We start from the raw sequence: 20,412 nt of genomic DNA on the forward strand, positions 1-20,412 counted from the left end.
GTGTGCACGCGTGCGTGCGTGCGGAGCGAGGTTACTTACGATCGTTGGATCCCATGCTGATTAAGACATCAGAGTCCACATTGTGAACAATGGCCGCCTTGTAACCAGCCTTCTGAGCATTGAGGACCTGTCAGGGGGGAGACACAAACACTTTGTGTTCAGTGGTTGTTTATTATTCTGTTATTTGTCATTCAGAGTTTTCATTTATATTTCTGCTTTGTTCAGAATGGGGAGGGGGGGGAGAGAGAGAGAGAGAGAGAGAGAGAGAGAGTGGAAGTGCAAGACATGCAGCCTTGGTCATGGGTCCATTAAACACATTGAGGACATTAATCCCATTGATTGGCCGCAGCCCGGAGTTTGAGTATCACTGACCTATGGTACAGTACCACTTCAATACAGCATGGAATTGCTAACAAAATATTCTTTAGTTTTGGGTCTGAGAGTCTAAAGCTAATCTAAAATCAAATGGTGGTCAGTGGCTCAACTGCCAAATAAATAATGGACCTCGATATGAAAACGTTTGAAAACCCACTGGTCTGACCGGACGACCTTGTGCTAGCGGCCGCTGGCTAGCTGGTTAGCCGAGGTGTTACAATGCGTGTCCATTTTTAGACTGTTTATTGACTCTAAACTTTACTGTCGACATCTTGCCGGGCTCTTTTATCACGATGTCCCTAAACCTGTCAACACTGAACATTAAAAATAACTTTCAAAGCACTCATTCCAGTATGATAGAACTGGCGGTCAAGCCCCATGTTGCTCAAATATGTTTCAACTGGGGATGTCGGCAGTTGAAGTAAAATTATTATTACTAGTCCGATAAGTCCATAATCGCTGGGGGTTAAGAACAGCCAAAGTAACACACACACGCAGGCACGTGGGTGCCGACGCGCTGTGAGCTTGTAGATATGTTATTTTTCAGTGTTTGAGAGGGAGCAGGGCTTTGGGCTTGTTTTCACAGACCAGGTTACTTGTTTCTGTCACAAAGACTAACCAGGCAACTCTGGAAGTCTGTGTATGTTAACCAACACAAATGGTGTTCAATAGCACTGATTTATGAATAAAATACAAAATGAAGTTTTGGTTGTTTCTTCCGTACAGCAACGATATTCCCTTTAGAGCTGCTGTCTAGTCTTGCATGCCTCTCTGACCTTAGGTCTCCTGTCTCTACACTACACTCTTCTATCTGTATAGGAGTATCGCACATTACAATAATGTCCCGCCAAAAACAACTTTAAATACATTTAAATCACATATTTCCATGGAACTGGGTGGGAATGAGCAGAAGGCTGCCCTTTCAGTCGAAAAGGCCACAGGATCAAGGTCACAGTAAATGGGCAAAGTCTCAACAAAATGAATGGCTGGATGTTCACGACGATGTGCTGGGGAATGGTCAGTAGAAGCCCAAGAAGACATAAAAGTACACACACTGGTAACGCTGAGGAAGCTCTGCTGGTGTCTTTATCACGGTCAACGTTTCGCTCACTGATCTCGGTGAAGATCACGTTAATAAAAAGGTCTCACACAGTTGAAACGGTTCACTGCAGAGTAAAGCCGAGTGGATGAGACCTTAACACCCTTTTATCTCGGATTCAAATCCCAGATTCCGATTCTAATCAAAACATGCTTTATTTATGGCCGATTCCGGTGGTCGCGCGCACACATAAAATTACTCTTTTAGTTCTGCTGTATCTCTTCTCCACTAGTCCATTCCTAACATTTTAGTCTAGTTTAAGTTTTTATTTGTCAATATATTTAGTCTCAGTTTTAGTGACCATAGCTTAGTTTTTATTTAGTTTTCGTCGTCGACGGAAGGAACATCTTCCTTCACAGTTTCAGCCTACAAAATCAACACTTGGTTTACAAGGCTGTGCTAGCGTTTGACATCTCCACCAACACAGGCCATCTGTTTACAAGCTGCGTGCGTCCCTGACGAGATGTTGGCCAGCCATGTCCCACCGACCGCCTACACAAACACACTGGCTGCTTGTCTAAAGCTACCGGTAGCCGTCTGGCCTCAATCTGACGCTGCGGATTTTGGAACAGGAAGAACTCTGTGACACGAGGAGGAAAATGATGCAGATGTTAGAACAAAAACAAACTAACAACAAGATCAACAAATCAACTACAAATGATTCCCCGAGCGCGGCGCACGGCTGCGGCTTACCGCTCCAAGAGATGGGTCAAATGCTGAGAGCTAATTTCACTGCGGTAACGTGTGTGACAAATGGTATAGGACTTTAACTTTTACATCTTGCCCCTCATTTTCTGGAATTATTGTACTATTGAAGAGAAGACTTCCGCACACTCGACTTACTAAACAGTGCGTAGGCGACAAAGGATCCCTCTAGGTTACTGTACTTGAGGGGGTTCAAAATGGATACAATAATATCTTTTTTTTTGGTGAAATTGATGTCAAGAAAAGCCAAAAAAGCCAAAAAATCTACAAAAATGTGTTTTAAATGTCACAATCCCAAATAGGCCATCACACGGCTAGCACTTTCAATATCAAATGACACTGATCATCCCCTGTGTCGCTGAGTTAACCTCACGCCATCTGGACAAAGGTACAGAACCTTCTGGACAAAGGTACAGAACTGATCATCCCCTGTATCGCTGCGTTAACAACACGCCATCTGGACAAAGGTCCACTTTAGTAGGAGGTTTGTCTCCTTAGCCATCGCAGCATTAAGCCTTTCTGGGCGGGAACCCCTTTTGGTGTTTTAAGCATTATGTTACACTTGAACTATTGAGAAATAGCAGATCTACAAGCTCATAGCGCGGCACCGAGTGACGCACTATGAGCTTGTAGATCTGCTATTGTTTGAAAAATCTAACTTCCTAAACTTCCTATACAAGGGTTCCCAAACTTTTAAAGCCGCAACCCCTGCAAATAATGACATTTGAACAGGGGACACCCAAGCACTTACAAGTATTACATTTAGTTTGATTCGGTTCACAGATAAATAGTGAAAATAGCCAAACTATTAGCTCACAACACTTCATACCGCTATTTTCACAATGCCACTGCCCTATATACCAAGCCAAGGGACATAAATATAAAATAAGCTTATTGGCCAAAAGATGGTTTGAAATTGTTGATCCCTGCTGCGTTTAGACATGCATTATTTAATCCATACTCATTGGCATTAGCTTTAGGCCTATCTTATATCGGCAAAGAAGCCATTTGCTTCTAATGTGCTGACGGCTTTTTTTTGTGCTTTATAAATTCAGTGACCTGTCTAGCCTGCACAAGACCATTTTATCTACTGCACTGCAGAGATTCCAAAAACGTTTTAGCTCCAGATCCAAAAGAACAATTTGATGTTTCCCCGGGGACTCAAAAGTGTGCAAATAGCCATCCTACAAGCTCACAACAAGTTGCAATTTGAAGCGCTTGTGAGTTCGTAGATTATTTTATTTTCTAACATCTTTGGTTTTTGGAATATTCAGGAAATTCTCTATTCTCTATTCTAAACAAATAATAATAATAATAACAACAATTGTAGTACACAGAAAAAAGGGATATTTAATCGTTGAAAAAATGTTTGGAAAACACTAAAGGAACGGCACTGTATGTGTGTCTCTACTCTACTGTCTATAGGCTTAATTAAATCGCTAACAGGGATTAACTAGAAAAAGTGCCCTTCTGGGCACAGGTCTCCACCAGGATAGGAATGTAGGACATTGCAGCTTGCCTTCATCTGGTGGTTGGATAAAAGGGCAACAAAAGTAAACTAGGGAGTTGGCATACAAAGTTATCCACAGATACGTGCAGTTAGAGGTAAAAACACTTTTCGGCCAGTTATAGCGCCACCTTGAGGCTGAGTTGAAATTGTTCATGTGGCATTTCTTCCTCTGCCTAGTGGGAATGTGCGTGCACAATTTCACGGAAATCACGCGATGTGTTCATGATTTGCAGCATTTTGTTTGAAACTGAGCACTCCTGTGAACTTTGGAAGCCAATCTTAACCAATCAGGATGGAGTCTGAGAAATCTGAAAGACCCGTTTCGTTGAATGGCTCTAGAGAGACTGTGTACCAATTTGCGCCATGTTTGGACCAAATCTGTAGGTGTACTGTGCAAAAACTTGTTTTGCACAAAGCGGCCTCCTGGTGGCGCTATAACAGGCCGTTCTGGAAAGTTTGGGGCAGAGGTTCATCGTTGGCATCCAGGGAGTGTGTGTGCAAAATTTGGCATTGACCGGGTTAACGGTGGCCGAGATTAGCTGCTCACGGACACACACACGGACGGACACACGGACGGACATACACACGGACGGACGGACGGAGTGCAAAACATACTCTCCCCCCATGCCTTCGGCCTGGTGGAGACAATTACATACTGTACGTGCGGCGACCTTTCCTCACCGACATCTAATCCTCTCACTGCTGTGTAAAAATAAACAGATGCTACAGCTTCAGACAACGTGTGACATGATGTTTGTGTGTGTGTGTGTGTTTGTGGGACACACACACACACACACCAAAAGGTTATTAAGTTCAATTTAAATCTGATATACCAATTGGTCTCCAATGTAGGAGACCAAAAATAAAGGGACCCATGAAAAATGTGTCCGCGACCCACAAATGGGTCCCTAACCCAGTGTTTGAGAATATGGAGAGAGGCATGTACTGTAGGCTGAACCCACGCTGGGCCAGACGAAAGTCCGGCTGGACGGATGTCGGCTGTGCAATCTCATGCCTTATGTTGTGACCATGCAGGCTTTTCTCTTCGCAGATGAGTGAGGCTGGGACCGAGGCTAGACTGCTGTTATTTCAAAATTCTATAGCAGCGGTTGTAGTGCTATTTTGGGGAATTCTTTTTTTTATTCCACAACATACTATCTGCATGTTTGTCTGTGTTGTGCAATGCAGGACTTGGTGTTAAATAATAAAGTACATTGTTTTCTTCAAAAGAGCCATATCCCATACCCATATGCCTGTGATAATTTTTAAATCATTACAGCACAGTCATTTCTCATATGCCTGTGATCATTTTTTAAATGATGAATGCTTCATGCTCGACTTCCCTTTGTTTGTTTCCTGATTTAAAATCCTGTGTTAAGATCGTCATTGAGGTTTCCTAAACATGTGGAGTGTTTTTCCTCCTTTCAGTCTTTTGAAGAAACCTATACTACTACTGCCTTATTGTTTTTGCCTTTGTTTTCAAAAGAACACAATTCATTGTTTTCATTATTGGTCTATATTTCCACGTCCCATTTCCTGTCCAACTGCACAAGCACACAACAATGACCTGAGGGGGATGTCCAGCCACTGTGTGGTCCAAACAATACACAGTGCCAGGTGGAGGGTCCCTCTCTACCACCTCAGTGTTTCCCCTGTATCCTCTAGCAGCTTCACACCTGCCCCAGATAGCGTCCCTGTCGGGTGGGAACCTCATATGTCCAAAACTTGTTGCGTTTCAGGATTAAAATTCAAACGTAGGAAAAGTAGCAGATCTAACAAGCTTCCCAGCTCGTGGATCTGCTACTTTTGATGCTTTGGAGTGACGCTGCAGTGTGATCAAGTAGGGCGTGAACCCCTTTAAGTGTATTAAACATTGTTATACTTCATATACTTCATATCTTCATAACTATTACTACAAAAATAGCAAAAACAGCAGATTTTTTAGAAGCTCGTAGGGTTTGTAGATTGGCTATTCATCATACAATTAAGTATTAAGGCTTATGTGGCCAAATTGTTTAGACGTTCCCCAGAGTCTCAGGTTAATTTAGTAGATAAAGTTTATTCATTTCCCTTGAGAGTACCAATTTCCTGTTTTCGTACCACGGCGCCAGGTGTCGTAAGTCATAAGATGACTGTTGGGCACTTCCTCTGGCCGTAAACAAGGAAGTGAATGGGTGCAAGTGCACCCAACAGGTCGGGAGGGGCTGAGCAAGGCGTTGCCAAAAAAAATATTTTAGCGAGACCGTAGTATATAAATTAAAAAAAAGACGTCCCTGGAGGTCCTAGGCATCAGACGTGTTAACCTATTTTTGGGCAGGAACCCCTGTTGGTGTTTTAAGCATTATGTTATAATTTAGCTATGGAAAAATAGCAGATCTACAAGATCATTAGTGCCACGCTACGAGCTTGTAGGTCTGCTATTTTTGAAAAATCGCGCACAAATACGGTACAAATATTTGAATATATATTCCTTCAGAGCGAACGCTTTAAGTCAAATCTTTGCTCCTGGAATAACATATTTTCAGATGGGGGTCGGTGGCCGATTACATATAATTTTTGGGGTCCTTGAAATGAAATTGGTTGAGAACCACCGATATAGAAACATACTGTAGGTCTTTCATAAAACTGTCATGATTTAGAAGAATGTTTTTTAGAATCGTCCTCAGGTCTAAATGGGTTAAGTGAAAGTGGTTAAGTCTGTCTGTTGGTCTTATAAATATTGAACCCATGAAAAGTAACAGGAGCTTGAGACTAATAATAACTACATTGGATGCATTGGAACAAAGGTTTATTTTATACGTTATGTAAGTAAGTATGTACTGTGTAGTTACTAGTTATGTTAGCATCCAATGTTGACTGAGAGGTCATTTTGACCTATTTGTTTAGATTTTGAAGTTGATTATCTTTGCCCATAAAGCTTTCAGAAGGTTCCCCTTCCATGACCATCCATCACCATTCCATCAACTCAGACATTTTTGACATCTGAAACATTTTCTAAATATGAATTTAAGCACAAAAAAAGAACACAGCTAAGGTCTTAAATCACAGTGGAAGCGCTGCCATAAGATATTAGTCAGAGGAAGTGCTCTTCATCATCCCCTGTGGTAAACCTACACTTGGTCCAATCCTCCACGGAGAGAGAGAGATGCTGATGTGCTGGCGGGCTGTACCATTGTAAACTAATAGGGGTGGAGGAGAAGAAAAAATAAATCAGTTTATCCGAGGTCACGCTCTGAAACCGCTGAATGTCATCTGCCCTCTGCTAAATAATAGATGAGATGAGTGCTACAGTCTGGCTAACCACAGCAATCAGTGCTCATAATAGTGTGCACACGGTGTTAGCTTAGCGCCGCAGGCTAAAGCTAAGCTAGAGTAAGCCATACGCCATGCAACAGGAGTGCACATGGATACATCGATCCAGAGCCATCTAATAGAAGAGTTACGATATAGAGGGGGCAGAAACGGAGCGCTCGAGTGCTGTTCATGCAGCCTGAACTGAGCCAAGCTGGAAATACATTGTTTTCAACGAGGGCGGCGCAAACAAGAGCTATTTTAAGCATGTGTGCAACTTGAAAACTGTTTTAAAGTATTGTACAGTAACAACTAATGTCTCTGTAATGTTTATGTTGTACTATTACTACAAAACAATTTAAAATAAAGGGATTTAAGATCATTAAAGCTGGGCTGTTGCCTGAGTCCAATGCATTTCTGCCTATTTCCGGTCCAGGACTTGTCCCAGTTGGTTGTCGCCACACTCAATGCGTAGTCTATGTAGGAGAGCCACCATTGGACTGGCCCCATGAAGTGAACGCAGTTTGCGTAACTCTGTCTATATCTAAGGCTCTGCATTGATCCCGCTTGGGGGGGGGGGGGGGGGGGATTGAGGCGCCAGAAACAGCACACAGCAGTAAGAGTAACAGATGCCTAGCCTGGCATGACCAGACTTAATATCACTGCGTACAGTGTGTATCAGTCTGGACTTTGGTGTGGAAGATGTATTTCCAAGTTGGCGGTTACAAACGGATCACAGATCAGCAAAACCAAACTTTAAATAATGGGTTCTGATTGGTTACCCACAACTCTGGGGTGAGCAAAATGAAAATCCAATGCCAGACCAATCTCCCCAGGGATGTATTTATTTTTCCTGTGTCAGATGTGTCTGGTTTCCAGGCTAAATAGATACAGGGCAAAGAAGTGCAAATATAGACCGAATAGCATCAGCACCAGAACAAGTCAGAGGTTGATTACAACCGGAATTGACTTCCTCTTCAAAATAAGAGCTTTCAATGATTAGTCACAGGTACATGGATAGACATTTGTAGCACGGGTCACCAGAACATTTATTTTGGCCACGCATTCGCAAGTGCGCCATGTTCACCCCTATCTATAGTACAACATGGGACATAGAGGGGAGTGAGAGAGAGAGAGATATGTGTGTGTGTGTGTGTGTGTGTGTGTGTGTGTGTGTGTGTGTGTGTGTGTGTGTCTGCATCTTTGTGCGTACATTATATGCGTTTCTGAGTGTGTGTGTGTGTGTGTGTGTGTGTACACTGAGTGTATTCAAGGCGTGCGTGTTTCATGCCGATACACAGAACAGGGCCGTCTATTGTGCGCACGTCGACACTGTGACTTTATGCACGGCCATACGTGAAGGGGTGTGTGTGGCAGACGCAGCATTGTGTGAGTCCATGTGCTCGTCTGAGACGCTGCATTGTGTTGTTGGCATCAATAGTTACACTGTGTGCATGTCTAGGGGGCGGGGCTGCAGCACTGACACACACATGTGCTTGCAAGCGTGTTGTGTGAGAGTGTGTGTGTGTGTGTGTGTGTGTGTGTGTGTGTGTGTGTGTTTGTGTGTTGAGGAGCAAGCTAGCAGATGATTCTCATTAAATGTAAAAAGGCCAATGACAGCCTCACCCAACTAGTCCCCCTACCCATGAATGACGAGAGCATCACAGCTAGAACTCTAGCTCTGTTTTGGAGCCTCAATCTCCGCCATGAGCTCCAAGAGGCGGTCCTACTGCACTGGACCCCAGTATCAAGAATATACAAACATACATAGAGACATACAGACAGACAAGAGTGGTGGGATATGGTTACAGTATGGTTAAAAGGTTCAAGTTAATTTGTTTGCTAATTGATTGATTTATTGATCATAAAGTGTGGTACATTTTGAAACAGGAGGTCGTCTCTGGTGGGATTCAATACGACGTCTGTGCAGAAGTCACTGTACCACGCGTCTGGCCCGATAGTGGGTTCGGGACTGTACTTTAACTACGAGTTCAATGTACAGATGGATTTGACTGTGTGTGTGTGTGTGTGTGTGTGTGTGCGCGCGCACGGCCGCACGCTGCAGCTGGGAGCAGGAAGGAGCCATTTTGAATCTTTGGCTGTCGAGGATGCCAGCATGCAGTCTGGGGAGGGGAGGGGAGGGGAGGGATACTGCTGCCTCACTCTCTGTGTATTTGTCTGGGCAGAGAGAAGGACATGCAGCGCATTCCTATGACTGTTACAGAGAGAGAGAGAGAGAGAGAGAGAGAGAGAAGCCATGAGAGATGCATTGGCAGTGGAGGAACACACACACATGCCATGCGCACACACACATCAACATGGGAGATTTCTAAGTGGTGCTAGACTCAATCTGTGCTTGAGGGTGTTGACAGGTCTGAACCAGGCGACATCATCATCACCATCGTCCCTGAAGTCAACTTAGCAGACGCTATTGTGATTCTTAATTACCAAGATTCCCTAGGACGAATCCAAACCCTCAAGGAAGAATGAATACACAAACCCTCGATCCCTCAATGGCATCTAGGAACAGCATCCTCTCAACTCTATTAGGATTCTGTACAGAAGCAGTCGACCTCACTTATATAAATATTTCTTCATTGCCATTGGCACTCTCGACCACCAGGGGGAGGCGGCCAAAGGCGTCAGGTGGCACTGAGACAGATAAACTCCAACAAACGAAAACATCGGCACTTCTGTATAGTATACTTCTGTTCCTTTTGGCCTTCATTCAAATTTGGGTTAAGACACAAATGACAAATTCCATCATACGTACAGTATTGCATTAATATAATTGTAATATTTCTTAAAGTGTTGTCCGGAAACCCTCCGGGTTACTTATGGGGGTTCCAAATAAACCCCTACAGGTCTGTAATTCTTGCGATGTGTAACAATGGAACCGTCCATTTGGTTCCAGAGTTATGGTGGTCCTTGAAATTAAAATGTTTTGAGATTGACGTGCAGCAGATGTGAAGTCTACACAACCAGCTCTGACAATGTGATAAGCAGTCCGGAAAGCAGTTTCCAAACGTGATGAAAACCGGATTCCTGGTTCCTCAATGTTGGATCCAGTTCCTCTGATTAACTCCGGCTCCGAATCCCAACACTCAACAGCAACAGCGTTCTCTCAACTCTCTTATGAGGCTGCAAAACTCACTTAACCCATTTTGAGCGGGAACCCCTTTTGGTGTTTTAAGCATTATGTTATACTTTAGCTATTGAAAAATAGTAGATCTACGAGCTCATAGCGCGGCACCGAGTGCCGCGCTACGAGCTTGTAGGTCTGCTATTTTTGAAAAATCGTGAAAATGTGCCTCAAATCTTCAGTTCTTAACTCAAATCTTTGCTTCTGGAGGGTCCCTCCCTGGAACAACATATTTTCAGATGGGGGTCGGCGGCATATTACATATAATTTTTTGGGGTCCTTGAAATTAAATATTGAGAACCACTGATATATATTTCAGATTTCTTTTTTCAAAAGACATTTTTTAAATGTTTTTTTTAAACGTCATGCCTAAATGGGTTAACCCCCACCCCACCCACCAACAACAACCTCAAACATAATATGTTTGATATTATCAGCATTATTCATTGAGTCATGCTCTACCGCGGGAGATCTGAGTCTCAGGGAGGGAAGCAGAGTTAAATGCGTGACGTTATCCCCTGGACGACCACAGACTGACAGACAAGACTGACAGACAAACAGACAGACAGACACCTACTGGGAGTTCCTGCTCTGAGGCCAGAGGAGATTAGATAATGTTTAACTACATCATGAAGGCACACGAGGTCTCAGTTAAATAACACTGCTGGCCGCGCCTCAGGCACCGTTCATACATGGACCGACATGCAGTGGTGGATTTATACATTTTAATACATTTTAAGAAGACAAGCTGGCTTCTATGGAATCCAAATGACTGAAATCAGTCACACACATCTGGAAATGACTTGAAGTCCAAGATCATGGTTTTTCCACTAAGCTACTTCACTATCAGCGGCTCTTTTTCCTAAAACGTTTAGTTTTTTGTAGATGGGGGGGGGGGGGAGAGTTCCCTCCAGAAAAGTTCACCCAAAACACTGCATTGTGAGCTTTTAGATTGATTATTTTTCACTAATTTAGGTCCCGAAAAATAAATAAATAAGAGTTTTGGGTTCCAAGTTAAAAAAGAAAAGTTTAGGAACGACTGCTTTAAGGAATGTCATAGGAATGTTCCCATTGTGTCCTTGGCCTGTAGAGCGGAGGTAGGAGAGTGAACTCAGTCACCTCGCGCATGTTACTGTACAGACAGTGTTCTTTACACAAGACTAAATAAAAACGGATCCAGTGTGACTACTACACAACAGGGAGGTTCACGTCCAGCCGGTGGCTATGGGAGCATATTTTAACTTTTGTGTTGGAATGTAGTTTTTTTTTTTTTCCTTTTTCTCTTGCGTAAAGTGGGTTGTGAACTCTCCTGCAGTTGTACTACTGAGTGTTGTAAAAGGAATGACACAGTTCCAGTGCCCTCACTAAAAGCAGCAGGACGGATCACTAGCAGGGCAGGCAGTGTGGGGATGTTTTCAACGCTGCCTTGTTGTATTTTTAATGTGCCTGTAGTGCTACAGTACATTGCATGGCAGGGTACAGTAACCTGTCTGTCCGTGCTAGGGCGGCCCCATCACGATAATTACATAATCGTCTAATTGCAATTATTTGAGATAATCATAATTTGTTTTGCATAACCGTCACATTTTTCAGAAGCAGAAATAGCAAATCTGCAATGTCACTTTGTGACACATTGTAAGCTTGTAGATCAGCTATTTCAGCTACCTTTTTTTAAGTATAACATTATTTAATATGTCAGTAACTTCTTTGCATATTTAACTTATGTAAAATCTGTGCTGTGCTCTTTTTTTTTCCTCACCAAAAACACAATAAATCGTTTTATCGCAATTATTTGTCTGACACAAATTGTTATCGTCAACTTAAAATGTGTAATGGCGACAGCCCTAAGCTGTGTGTCTGTGCTCCTGACTAACCCTTCTTGTGACGTGAGTCCTCTCCAGAGTCACATAAATCAAGTTAACCATATGGATGGTAACGTGGGAGCCATATGGATCCAGTAGCAGGCAGCAGGTTTGTCTGAGCCGTCGGCCAGGGTGTAAAACTGACAATGTTCAGAGTTTTCCAGTTGAGTCAGAGCTGTTTAAATGTCAAAGCCTCTACGAAGGCCCCACCAACGCAATGCACTGTGCAAGCGCACGCACACACGCACACGCACACACACACACACACACACACTCTCTCTACTTTGTGGGTGTATGTTCCCCCAGCCAGCACTGCACTGAATTTGACATTCAACGTTATTTTTCCCCAAAAATAAGTTTAGAAAAATGGGGGTAGTCTTATAATCAGAGTCGTCTCATACCACAACAACAACACAGGGAATACTTCAAAACCTACATACCTAAACGGCACACAGTGTGTGTGTGCCAACGTGTGCTATGTGTTTGTTCTGGGAGGACACTGTGTCAATGCATGCTCGTTAAAATTAACATGATGAATAAACTCATCAAATGATGAAGCTCGTGATGATGACAGACCACTGATAGCATCAGCAATTACCCCAGGGTTTTATGTGTGTGTGTGTGTGTGTGTGTGTGTGTGTGTGTGTGTGTGTGTGTGTGTGTGTGTGTGTGTGTGTGCATATTAATGTAGTGTCATTCAAAGTGAGTTTCAGGCCAGGGGCCCTGTGGGTTAGTTGAAGGGGTTCCAAATGGACCTTGTGGGTTAGTTGAAGGGGTTCCAAATGGACCCTGTGGGTTAGTTGAAGGGGTTCCAAATGGACCCTGTGGGTTAGTTGAAGGGGTTCCAAATGGACCTTGTGGGTTAGTTGAAGGGGTTCCAAATGGACCTTGTGGGTTAGTTGAAGGGGTTCCAAATGGACCTTGTGGGTTAGTTGAAGGGGTTCCAAATGGACCTTGTGGGTTAGTTGAAGGGGTTCCAAATGGACCTTGTGGGTTAGTTGAAGGGGTTCCAAATGGACCTTGTGGGTTAGTTGAAGGGGTTCCAAATGGACCTGGTGGGTTAGTTGAAGGGGTTCCAAATGGACCCTGTGGGTTAGTTGAAGGGGTTCCAAATGGACCCTGTGGGTTAGTTGAAGGGGTTCCAAATGGACCCTGTGGGTTAGTTGAAGGGGTTCCAAATGGACCCGGAACAATCTCAAGAGTTATGGTGGTCCTTGAAATTAAAACATCTGAGAACCACCGACAGTGTGACGAAAGTCCGCTCCGGAAACGCTTCCAAATGTGATGGAACCGATTCCGTTTTCCTCAGTGTGTTGGATCCAGCTCCTCCGATTCCGTATCTCAGCCATGGACATAAAAAGATAATGCGCTGCGTGCTTCTCGAGAGCAGGAAAGCTTTCCCCGAGATTCCTTGCGGAGCATAGCGGAAGCTTGCCAAGCCTCCGCGTGTGTCATGGTGATGGAAGGGTACGATCCGAAGGCCATTCAGAGGCAATGCAAACGTTTGATTTCTCATGCCAATGAAGCTCCCTTGGATTTCATTGTTAAGACCCGGAAAAGACGTGGTGTGATTGGCCAGTCGTCACTTGAGTGGCAGCGGCGCAGCGTGCCCTGTTTCCGAGCACGAACAACTGAAACACCTCGCTATTACCACTGGACACACACACACACACACACACACACACACACACACACACACACACACACACATCTATGATCCCAACGCTAATTCCCCCCTCTCTCCCTCCTCTCCTCTCCTCTCCTCTCCTGTCCTACTCCTCTCCTGTCCTACTCCTCTCCAGACAGGATCACAACAGCAACAACCGTATTCATAGCATGCAGATTCTTTCATTTGTTTCCCATCGGTCTGACTGTGTAAATGTCATGTTTTCCTGAGGCCTGTGTGTGTGTGTGTGTGTGTGTGTGTGTGTGTGTGTGTGTGTGTGTGTGTGTGTGTGTTACAACCCCCCCTGCAAAACATTCCACTAACTAAACCACTGTAACATAGCATCCCTATTTTTGGGCATGTCGTTGGAGGTGTTTCCCCCCAAAAAAAGAAAAGAAAAGAAAAGAAATGCATCTATCTAAAAGCTCAAAACGCATCACAATGCGACACAATGTAGTTTGGCTATTTTTCTTAAACCAGGGCCAAATCCAGGACGACGGTCTCTTTGGACAGGCTGAGTTGAATAGCCCTGGCTTAAACTGTTAAAGGGTGCTTTCTAAGACCTTGGGTTCTGATGTCAGGTGACCTTGCCAGGCAGACAGGGCTTCTGCAGGCCTTCTGCAGGAAGACAGGCCTTCTGCAGGCAGACATGCCTTCTGCAGGCAGACAGACAGGCCTTCTGCAGGCAGACAGGCCTTCTGCAGGCAGACAGGCATTCTGCAGGCAGACAGGCATTCTGCAGGCAGGCAGACAGGCCTTCTGCAGGCAGACAGGCATTCTGCAGGCAGACAGGCCTTCTGCAGGCAGACAGGCATTCTGCAGGCAGACAGGCCTTCTGCAGGAAGACAGGCATTCTGCAGGCAGACAGGCCTTCTGCAGGAAGACAGGCCTTCTGCAGGCAGACAGGCATTCTGCAGGCAGACAGACAGGCCTTCTGCAGGCAGACAGGCATTCTGCAGGCAGACAGGCCTTCTGCAGGAAGACAGGCATTCTGCAGGCAGACAGGCCTTCTGCAGGAAGACAGGCCTTCTGCAGGCAGACAGGCATTCTGCAGGCAGGCAGACAGGCCTTCTGCAGGCAGACAGGCATTCTGCAGGCAGACAGGCCTTCTGCAGGCAGACAGGCATTCTGCAGGCAGACAGGCCTTCTGCAGGAAGACAGGCCTTCTGCAGGCAGACAGGCCTTCTGCAGGAAGACAGGCCTTCTGCAGGCAGACAGGCATTCTGCAGGCAGACAGACAGGCCTTCTGCAGGAAGACAGGCCTTCTGCAGGCAGACAGGCATTCTGCAGGCAGACAGACAGGCCTTCTGCAGGCAGACAGGCCTTCTGCAGGCAGACAGGCATTCTGCAGGCAGACAGACAGGCCTTCTGCAGGCAGACAGGCCTTCTGCAGGCAGACAGGCATTCTGCAGGCAGACAGGCCTTCTGCAGGAAGACAGGCCTTCTGCAGGAAGACAGGCCTTCTGCAGGAAGACAGGCCTTCTGCAGGAAGACAGGCCTTCTGCAGGCAGACAGGCCTTCTGCAGGCAGACAGGCATTCTGCAGGCAGACAGGCCTTCTGCAGGAAGACAGGCCTTCTGCAGGAAGACAGGCCTTCTGCATGCCGTCAGGCTAACAACGCCAGGCTGCATCTTTAAAAAAAGAAACCTGCAAGTAAGTACACGACATACTGCATGCAATGTACAGTATATGTACTGTCTCATTTATGTTCCTCTTGAATGTCTGCCCCCCGGCCTCCCCTCCATCGAAACATCTCTGCAGTATCCATCATAGAGTTCTCATCGGGCCCGAAAATTAAGGCCCGGCCCTAACTGGGCCCTAACTGATCAGGCCCTAGGCCCGACCCGGCCCTAAAACGTTGTGTTGGGTTGGGCCTGGTCGGGTTTGTGCAGAATTTGAGAACTCTACACAGAGTAAAAGTGAAACGCCAGTCAGCACCATCTTCATAATAGATAAATACACAAACAGACAGAACAGAACTATTATTTTTATTATTCTAAACAAATTCAATATATATATTTTCTTTTCATGGAGCCCCAGGCCCAGCCCGGCCCTAAAATGTCGGGCCTGGTCGGGTTCGGGCAGAGTTTGAGAACTCTAATCCATCAGACCACACGATGCCCTCATGCCCCCGAACGACAACTCTGCCACAGCACTCTGTCCACATCCTGTATCCCTCCCTCATGTCCTCTCTCTGCCACTCCTCTTTCTCCCATCTCACTTTCTTCTTTCTCCCCCTTCCCTTCAGCCCGCCCCACCCACCTACCCCACCCCCAACAACACCCTCTCTCTCTCTCTGTCTCAATGGCTCTAAGCTCCAGTGCAGTGTGTCAGTGGAATGCTGCTGGGTTTCACAGACAGGGCTCAGGCTGTGATTAGATAAGGCCCCTATTGAACGTGCAGGGAGGATGGGGGGCCCTATTGAATGTGCAGGGAGGAGGGGCTCTTCACTGATAACACACACAACCACACAGCTGAAGCAATGCACTGCTTAACGGGTCTGGGTGGGTGGGAATATCAGGTGTATAATACCGTCTCTGTCGGGTGGAAACCTCATATGTCCAACAAAAACCTGTTACTTGTTCGGGGGTTCAAATTCAACGACGGCAAAAAGTAGGCTTTATTTACGAAAAAGAAAAAAAAAACTCATGGGTCTGTAACTCTGAGAGTGTACAAATGGAACCAATGGACCCGTTAAAATTAACATTGATGTGGCCCAGGCCGTAGCGTAACGGTCTGGGCACCGGACTGGTAATCCAGTCGCAGTGTGCCGCGGGTTCGACTCCCGGACCCGACACGGCCTTTACTGCATGTCATCCCCCCATCTCTCTCCCGTTTCCTGTCAGCCTACTGTCTGTCCCTTCAAAAATCAATAAAAGGCGTAAGCCGCAAAAAAAAAAAAAAAAAGAATTAACATTGATTTTACAATATAAATTGGGGGTTCCAGAGATATAAATGCCATGGGGGTCTGCAGGTCAAATTGGGGGTCCTTGAAATTAAACGAGTTGAGAAACACTGATAGCCGTAAAAATCTTCTCTTATGGGGGTTCCTAGAATATCTCTTCAAATGGGGGTCCGCGGGCTAATAATTGTCAATTTGGGGGTCCTTGACGTGAAAAAGTTTGGGGACCAGTGGTCTAGTGTTACATCTGAGAGTGAGCTGAAAGAGAGGCAACAGCACTAGTCATGAGCTGTACATGTGGCAGTGGTTGTATATGTATCGCTGTGTAGTGTATGTTCTGTACTTCCATGTTTGAAGTTTCCCCCCGGAGTTCCTGTCAGGCCGAAACACTGGTCACTTCAGAGGACATGTTTTCTCTCCAGAGAGGAAATGCATACTTGATAACGGAGATACAAGGCCAAAATGAGCAAATGGGTCGCGCGCACACACACACACACACACACACACACACACACACACACACACACAAACACACACACACCAACTTGACTTAATATCAAAATCAGTTGAACCACTTTAACCCTACAGTATATAATATATTATACATCAACTATTTGAAAATAGCAGATCACGATGAAACGTGTCGCAAGCTTGTATATCTGCTACTTAAAAATATATATATTGTGGAAAAAGTCATACATTTGAAATGGTATTGAAACATTTTAAATACACAAATATTGCATTGTAACAACTGCATATTAGTTTGGGGAAATAATTATTTGAGGGTGCACAGTAGCGGAACGGACGGACGTACTGTACGAGTTGCACCGTTCTCGGTGTGTTCTCTATCTACTGTACACAAAGGGTCTTCACCAAAAAGAGCAGGTCACTACATCTTAATTTCTCTAGAGTGGTGCTCTGTGTGACATTGTGCCGACATGGCGCGTTGCCACCGTGTCACTCAGAAGTAGGGATGGGCCGATCCGATACTCGTATCGGAGATCGGCGCTGATCCAGGCTAAAATTCTAGATCGGGTATCGGTGGCAAATGGGCCGATCCATTATCCGATCCAGATGCCACCCCGTTCTCCTGTTGGAACTTGAGACATGCTCAGTGCCCAGCGCACAGTCAAACAGCCCCCTCCCTCAGCCCTCTCCCTCCTGAGCCTTGAGGGAGAGGAGGGGCTGCGCTCACAGTCACCGCTCACTGCGCTCTACACTAGTCTGTCTCGTTCTGTCACTTCTGTCCCGGGTGTCCCCCCGCTGTGTTCTTAACTTCTTTAACAGGTCGCTCATATTTCTTTATGTAAGATAAAGAATCCGATGAACACGGAGAGCCAAAGAGGACAGTTGCCAAAGCCCCCATTCAATTACATCCTACTTGTTGTTGCTGTTCCTCATGTTAGCGATAGCTGCTAAAGCTATCAACAGTAGCCTAAACACAACATTGCTAGGCTAGCAAGCTAACGTTGCAGCAACAGGATCGGTGTGTGTGTGTGTGTGTGTGTGTGTGTGTGTGTGTGTGTGTGCGCGCGCGTGCGGGGATTCAGAATATTAAAATAATAATAGTAGTTTGAGTATGCTGGCCCACAGTAGCTACAGAATGTGCATAGGGAGAGGGAACATATGGGGCTAATACTGGCCATGATGCATTGAATAATATCTGAATAGAACATTAACTAGAGTTATGAATAAGGAATAGAAACCAAAATGATGTGGTTGACTATCGTCAGAAAGAAATTAAATTGTGGTTGTGCTTTACAACTTTCCTTTTATGTGTAGGCCTAGCTGGTTTATAATCCATAGTTACTATGTATAATAATAATATTATACATAGTAACTATGGATTATAAACCTAAAATAATAATAATTATTATTATAATAATTATAGGCATAATATTATGCATAGTAACTATGGATTATAAACCTAAAATAATAATAATTATTATTATAATAATTATAGGCATAATGATAATAAAAAGAATAAACATTTTAAAAACTATGAAAGTGCATAATACTGCAAAGCTTTTATTTGTACTTAGAATGTTAAACCCTCAGAAATCGCCGTGGTTGACCAATCATATCATACTATAATTAACCGAATGTGTGTGTGTCTGTGTGTGTGTGTGTGTCAGAAACAGTGCCGTAACTCCTTACTGCCTGCACCAATCGCTCCCACTTTTCACACAGGCATTGACCATATGCATATGGAGGGCGTAACGAATTGACACATTAATGATTATTAATTAATTTATTAGTCAATTACAAACGCACCCGGGCGCAGTACCCTTCATGGCCACAAGGGGGGCAAATATCTCACAACGGGTAAGGACTAGTATTATTAATCCACATGTTAATAATATATATTATATTATTATATATAATATAATATATATAATAATGTATTAAATACATTACATTATACATTAGACATAGGGTATCGGATCGGTACTCTGTATCGGCAGATACTGGACCCCCATGTATCGAAATCGGTATCGAATGCATCCCTACTCAGAAGTACTGATTGGGGAGGGGGACAGTTCAAACGTAGGGCATGCCATTAAACGTGTTGAAGCAGCCATCTTCAACAACTCTCCACTCCACAGATTCAAGGACCATATTGCTGTCACTTCACCTCCTGTCACACTTCTTGCAGCTGAAGGATCGGATCGCTGCTGAGAGCTGACATCGCCACTGCACTAGCAGCTCATTATCGAGATCTGGATTCAGACACCCATGCGATCTCATTTCTGAATTTGAGCAAGAATCGTGCAGCACTAGCTGGCTGTCCAATTAATTCGAGTTACTCGTATGTTTTTGCTACAAGAGAGACGTTGAAGAGAGTCAAGCACTTTGATATTGTCCGTTTAAAGCCGAAGTTGTCTGTAGTCGGCTTTTAGAGATGTCTGTTGGACTGTTACCACCACAGAAGGTTACATATTAACACACACCAAATTCTATCTTTCTGTACGACTCAACATCCACGCACGCGTGCGCACACACACACACACACACACACACACACACACACACACACACACACACACGGTCGACTCGCACATAGTCAGCCTCAGTGAATGTTGTGTGTGTGTGTGTGTGTGTGTGTGTGTGTGTGGGGGGGGTAATATACTGAGACAGAGAGGCAGGAAGCATTGGTCATAATTTAACTGCACTCCAGGAAGTGGAGAGGAGGTGAGTGTAAAAACACATCAGCTGATGAGAACACATGGTGCTGACTGAGCATCAGGGGACCGCACACACGCACGCACGCACACGCACACGCACACACACACACACACACACACACACACACACACACACACACACACACACACACACACACACACACACACACACACACACACACACACACACACACACACACACACACTTTTTTAAGTCAAGCACTAACGGTGCACAAAGGGTATAGTCGCTCCTATGTCTCTGGACTGGACTGTAGTGTTGTGTAACCTTAGTGTATGCATGGTTATGTAAACCCTCTATACGGGTGCGAGGGTTCATGCATATGACCCATTTCATACAAGTGTGTGAGTGCGTGCAAATGTGTGGCCCTGAGAGAGAGAGAGAGAGAGAGAGAGAGAGAGGGGGGGGGGGGGCACGGGGCAGTAAGAAAATCTACTGCACCAGTCGATCTGCCTGCCTTACTCTCTACCATCCATGTGAGAGAGAGGGAGCATTACACAGGCAGAGTGTGGATGGAGGGAGGGTGGGGGTCTTTAAGAGTGCAAGAGAAGAGGGGGGGTAGGGGGTGGTGTTGGGTTTCCTGCCTCCCCCTTTAGCTGGACAAGCGCGCACACGCACACACACAGGAAGTCTCCTCTCTCTCTCTCTGCCATTTC

The 20,412-nt window shown here is 45.0% G+C and overlaps 1 protein-coding gene across 1 annotated transcript in view; it reads right to left on the reverse strand.

The window, feature by feature from the left end:
* The window catches only part of rnf13 (ring finger protein 13), an 89,881-nt gene that overhangs the window by 34,661 nt on the left and 34,808 nt on the right, over positions 1-20,412 (reverse strand). The window contains exon 5 of the mRNA XM_083766419.1: positions 40-127. Within this exon, the coding sequence (XP_083622545.1) occupies positions 40-127 (88 nt within the window). The remainder of the gene's footprint in view (positions 1-39; positions 128-20,412) is intronic.

This window comes from Protomyctophum parallelum, assembly GCF_964188405.1.
Source record: "Protomyctophum parallelum genome assembly, chromosome: 6".
In the NCBI taxonomy this organism is placed as follows: domain Eukaryota; kingdom Metazoa; phylum Chordata; class Actinopteri; order Myctophiformes; family Myctophidae; genus Protomyctophum; species Protomyctophum parallelum.